The sequence below is a fragment of the Anopheles moucheti genome, chromosome 3 (assembly GCF_943734755.1).
Source record: "Anopheles moucheti chromosome 3, idAnoMoucSN_F20_07, whole genome shotgun sequence".
NCBI classification, from domain to species: Eukaryota; Metazoa; Arthropoda; class Insecta; order Diptera; family Culicidae; genus Anopheles; species Anopheles moucheti.
In genome coordinates this window covers 28964317-28970047 of record NC_069141.1, presented here as the reverse complement: position 1 = coordinate 28970047, position 5731 = coordinate 28964317, and the positions used below count along the sequence as shown (strand labels likewise).

The window sequence follows — 5731 nt, the reverse complement described above, 5'->3', positions numbered from 1 at the left end:
GAAAATGTGTGGTGGGAAAATTCATTACCAGCATTTTGATTGTGCATTCAACCGTGCATGTGGCAGATGCATATGCGTTCATGTAAAGCTTCTGTATAACAACATTAATATTACCGCTTAGCACTCAACACATTCGCATGCCAATGGCGCAACCATTCGGCACCATTTTCAATCACCATATTGAGTGGTGCGTTGATGCATTTTAAAAGCCATGAGCGTTTTTTTTTTTTGCATTAGTTTGCATCCAGCTGTACGGTGTTTACTCTAATGGACTCGCGTAAAACAAATCGCTAAATCGCATTAAAAAGAATTAATTTGTACGGCGTATTGTGTAGTTGCAATGTGTTTAATGATTATCCCGTATGCAAACACACCCCCTCCCTTTCGCTCCCGCAGTCGGGATGCACTGTCCAGACTAGTTGGAATTTATAATAATTATTATGGAATTCGAGTCCAAGTGCAAACGGCTGTTAAATAAATTACCATTTAAAGTGGCGGGAAAAGGAGTTTGGGTTAGAATTAATTAATTCGTTCCGAGAGGGGGACAGCTATAAAAAATACATAAACACACACACACACGCACACCCTCATACAGAGTCGGCCTCTCATCCCAAACCACATTTTAATTTGTAACAATAGATAAAACTGCTTACCGATACGTTACACTATGCTATTAAGTTGATACGATGCAGTGCGGAACAAAAAAAAAACTTGACAATCAAAGTAGGTTTAGAATTCAAATAAAATTTAAGCGTAAGTTTTAAATTAAATAAAGCCAAAAAAAAAGTAAAATGTAGTCAAATAAAGCAAATTATTGTGGAAAATTTTTAAGAAAAACCAACTATTATTTAATAGCACTCCAAACAGCAACACGATCCAGATGGTATTTTGGCTTTTATTTCTTCTCATTTCTCTGACCGGCTTATCTACAATTATCGTACCGCACTATTTACAATCACTCTGCCGTATTGCATCTGTTAATCGATTACGCTTACCCTGCTGCTGAGGGTCAATCCCGTGTCCCGTTGTTTTCTTTTCCCCATTATGACCATTTTCCTAACGATTATGAATGTTTTTCTCCTTGTTCTTGTTGTTTTCACTCCCAATGAAACACACGCACACACACGAACACATTCCCATCGGTTGCTGTGCGCCATGGCAACAAACCAGCAGTCTGGTTGCGGGGTTGCGTCTTTTTTTCCTAGTCGTTAGCATCATTTTAACGTCGCTTTACCGGTTTATCACTCGCCCAGGGAAAGGCCCATAACAATGGTTTACCTTCATTTTGATTTTCCGTCTGCCACCAATTCCACCAGCTTTTTTTCCTCGGTTAAAGTTTACTCTTTGTCACACTCAATGAGCACGCACGTACATACACACAACCAGCTGGCTACCGTGGCGATCCGTCCAACAACCGAACAACGTACTGTTAACGCAATTTTCTGTTTATATGCTTTTATTCTTTACATGCTTTCCAAAAACACAAAATTAAAACAACAAAAGCTCCTTTTTACGTTTTCTTATCCATTCTGTTCTGTATTTTTGGTTCGGTTTTTTGAACACCACTGTCTATATTGTTTTTCTTTTTCTTTACTTTGTTGTCCATCGGTTTTCACTTTGTTGTCAATTACGGGCTGCCTGAAAAGTGGTGTGTTGTATTTTATTCTTCCTTTCCGACATCATTACCCATTTTGCACACATGTGTTGTGCGATTGTTTTGTGTTAAATTTTCACTTTCCGAAAACGATGCTTTCCGTCCTGAAAATGGCTACATTCAATCAATCAACTTCTATTAGGGGCAACATTCCATTTTGCTTATTTCCTACAACGCAATCCCCGTTTTTTTTTTTCGTTTGGGGAGCATACAAAACCCGACCAATTCTACCTTTTTTTGTAGTCGTTTGGGATGGGAAAGGGGGTTTTGTTTTTAAAATGGATGCTACAAACGAGCTTGAAACGAATGGAAGAATACACCTTAAAGCCATTTCCTTCACTGTGCGTATGTGTGTGTGTGGGTGTGTTTGTTTCGCTTTTTACAATAAAAGTCTAACCAAACCAACATGACAGGGGCTTTCTACTATTGGTTACAGCGCCTGAAACTATGCAATCGTGTGCGGTACGGGTTAGATAATAGATCGTTTTGCTACAACTTTGTCGAAGTTTAGGCGGGATTTTGGTTGGAGGAATTGGAAGTTCTACTTAGAGATACAAACAATGAGGAAGTAAGGGATGGTCCAAATGGAACTGAAAGGTCAGTGTTGTGTTTGTTTTGCTACTGTTGTACCGCTTCCGCTTTTACTACGAGATACATATTTCAAACGATTTCATCCCTATTATCGAAATGTTATCTACGCCCAGAGTGGCATTCCATGGTGCACACAACACAGAGGTGTATCACGTACAGCGCGTCGTACCGGAGCTTCACCGTTGATGCTGTGTGCTGTGTGAAACCTGCAGGAAGTAGTGATAAGCGCGACGCGGCGAGTCTCCGTTTTGGGAAATTTTAGGTACCCCTCACTCAGAACCCATCAACAACAAGCATGTGGGAAGTACCCTTTACACACCGTGGCAAGAAAGTCACTTCCATGCGTGGGAAGCAGAAGATCACGCGATCGTGTCGAACCTTCAGTCACTCGTCACGTCTCACCACCTTGCCGCTTTACGGTGTGGTCGTTCTACTACGTTATGCTACAGAATGTACAAAACAACCAAATCGGAAGGAGCTAACACTTGTCGCTAGTCTTATAATGGCACATCGTCCGACTCGAGCTGCTGGTGTTGGTGGTGTTGGTGCCGGTGTAGCTGGTGATGGTGCAGCCCCGGGTCCAGCTTGGGCTGCTGTCAAATGTCGCTCGTTTCGTGGCTGTCCCCCACGTAGCCCTCGTCGGGACTGTCCGCCAGTGGGCCCGTCAGATGCCGCAGCTTCACCGCACTGCCACCATGCTCGGGGTCCTCCTCTTCCTCATCCTCCTCCTCCTCCTCTTCGCGCTGCTCCGGTATGACGTCCTTGTCCAGCTCGGACGTTTGCGCACCGACGGAACATTTCTTCAGCGCACTGCCCGGCTGCGTCTGCGGACTGCTCAACTGCTGCTGCTGCTGCTGGGGTGGACCACTCGGGGAGGCCATCATGGGGAGCAGCGCACCACCGCCCTGCGCCATGATGGGTATGAGCTGCGGATGGAACCCGGGCAGGAAGGTGGGCCACTGCTGGGGCGGTGTCGGCCCAACGCAGAAGGCGGTCGCTGCTGCCGCCGTTGAGCTCATGTAAGCCACGGGATGCACTTCGCCCTTGTAACCGTCCGGCGGTGAAGGAAACTGCCCGTGGTCACCCTGTTGACCCTGCGGGTAGCCCTCGGCCGTGTACCGCACATCGGTCGGGGCGTACATCTGGTAGGCGGCTGGTGATTGTGTGCGATTCATAAACTCGGCATCGTTGGCGTACCGAGCGATCGTTTTGCCCGCGCCCTGCTGCTGCTGGTGCTTCTTGTGGGGCAACGTACGGTAGTAGTTTACCGGGGGGCCACTCGGTGCTGCCATCAGGCTTAGGTCGACCGGGTAGCCGTTCTGATCGAGGAAGCACCCGGGGCTCAGATGGATGTCCACCTGATGCTGGTAGGCCGAAAGGTCCTTCCCTGCCAGGGCGGCTGTTCCACCGCGCGGCAACGTCGATAGCGCGGAGGAAGCGAACCGTGGACCGCGTAGAATCATCGGTGGATAGTACGGACCCGGTTGCTGCTGCTGTTGCTGCTGGAAGCTGGCCTCACTGCTCCCGTCCTGTACGCTACTGTGCTCGTCCGAATCCTTCTCGCCGAGGTCGGAATCCGCCGGGTCGGGTCGCGGTCGCGCCTTGTGCTGTCCACTCTCGGCGTCATTTATCAGATCCGGGTTCTGGTCCTGATAGCTACGCGCCGACGGAGGACTGCAGAACTGTGCCATCGCCGTCATACTGTTGAGGGCCGCCTTGTCCAGCCCGTTCGGATTCGCGTTCAGGTAGAGCACAATGTCCTGCGGATTGCCACCATCACCCAGCGCGAGCGCACCGTTCATCTTCGCCGCCGTCAGCGGCTCACCGATGTCGTTCGTTATCGAGGCACACTTTTGCTGGCTGGGCGCACCCGACCCATCGGAGGCACTCTTCGAACCGCGACTCTTCTTGCCACCGGCCGACGAACGGCGCGATCGGGCACACTTGCAGGCGACGATGCAGCACAGCAGGGAGAGCAGTACAGCCGTCGCCGCACTGGCTGCGACGATCGCCAGGAAGTACTCCTCGGAGAAGGTGACCTGCTCCACGATCGGTTCCTCCTTCACGATCACGTGCAGTGTGTAGTTGGTCTGCACGCGGCCAGCCGAGTTTTCGGCCACACACGAGTACGTCCCGTTGTCGTCGGCGTTGATGTTGTAGATGAACAGCTCGCTGTGCTTTGCACCGTCCAGCTCGTCCACGTAGTAGTAGAGGTGCAGGTTGGGCGAGAGAAGACTATCGTTTAGCAGCACCTGGCCCTGGAATAGCCACGCCACCGTTGGCTCGGGGATGGCCGCTATCCGACAGTCGAGCGAGATGTTGCGCCCTTCGGCGATCTCGCGGTAGGAAGTCTCCGGTGTCACCACCGGCACGCAGGCGAGATCGTCCAGCGTGAGCGTTTTGACCGTTTCGCCCACCAACCGGGGTGGGCCACTGCACTTGATCTCTTCCCGCTGCGGCACGTTGAAGCTGTTCAGCCAGGTGTACACGTCCGTAAGGTGGCAGTCACAGTGCCACCGGTTGCTCTGCAGGTTGATGCCGTGGAGTGACTCGGGCAGGACGTGCGCCCCACGGATCGTCGTGATGCGATTGCCGTCCAACCGCAACCACTCGAGGTTGTCCATGCCGATGAACGCTTCGTCCTCGACCAGCTCGATCTGGCAGTTGCTCAGCTCGAGCGTCGTCAGGTAGGACAGCTGCTTGAAGGCGCTGGAACGCAGCGCCCGGATCGGGTTGCCGCTCAGCGAGAGCCGCATCAGGGCGGCATAGTCCTGGAACGTTTCGGTCGGCACCTCCGACAGCGTGTTGTCGGAGAGATCCAGCTCCACCAGATTGGTGAGGCCGCGGAACGCACGGTCGTGTATCTTCACGAGCTGGTTGCGTGCGAGATAGATCTTCTGCAGGTTGATCAGCTCCATCTTGCGGAACCGTTCGCTCTGCAGTATCGTAAGACTGTTGGCGGAAAAGTTGAGCACCTGCGTGCCCGGGTCCATACCGTCCGGCAGGCGGTTCAGATAGCGGCCACCGCACTCCACCGTCTGTTTGCCACCCTTCCACTTGCACACGCACACCTCCGCCGGGCAGCCGGCGGCCAATTGAAGCGAGCTCCAGCCGAGCAACGCCATCAGTATCAATGCTGCATCCCACCGGGACATGCTGCCAAACACTGCACACACAAAACCACACGCCCAAACGAAAGCACAACAAAAGCTGCTTGGTTTTCCCCTCCGTTCCACCACGCACCGCACTGTCGGAGAGTGTTTTACTGTCCGCTGTAGCACACGCCGTACGTTCACCTATCTCCAACGGAATGCTCCGAATGTAGGGCGGCCCTCATCGCAAGGCGCAAGTAACCTAGTGTCCGTTGCGGCACAATCATCGCACAAGATTTCACTCTCGATCACTCGGAGTTCGGAGCACTCGGTTCGTTAGAACCCAGCACCAACGGCCGCTTCCACGCCACGTACCGGGTGTGACTTCGGGGCA

At 51.7% G+C, this 5731-nt stretch overlaps 1 protein-coding gene across 1 annotated transcript; it reads right to left on the bottom strand.

Annotated features, from left to right (window-relative positions):
- Positions 1-754: 754 nt before the first annotated feature.
- Positions 755-5400, bottom strand: LOC128302538 (uncharacterized). Its single transcript, XM_053039381.1, has one exon. The coding sequence runs from the start codon at positions 5398-5400 to the stop codon at positions 2842-2844; it is 2559 nt and encodes an 852-aa protein (XP_052895341.1). The 3' UTR covers positions 755-2841.
- Between the last annotated feature and the right edge of the window lie 331 nt (positions 5401-5731).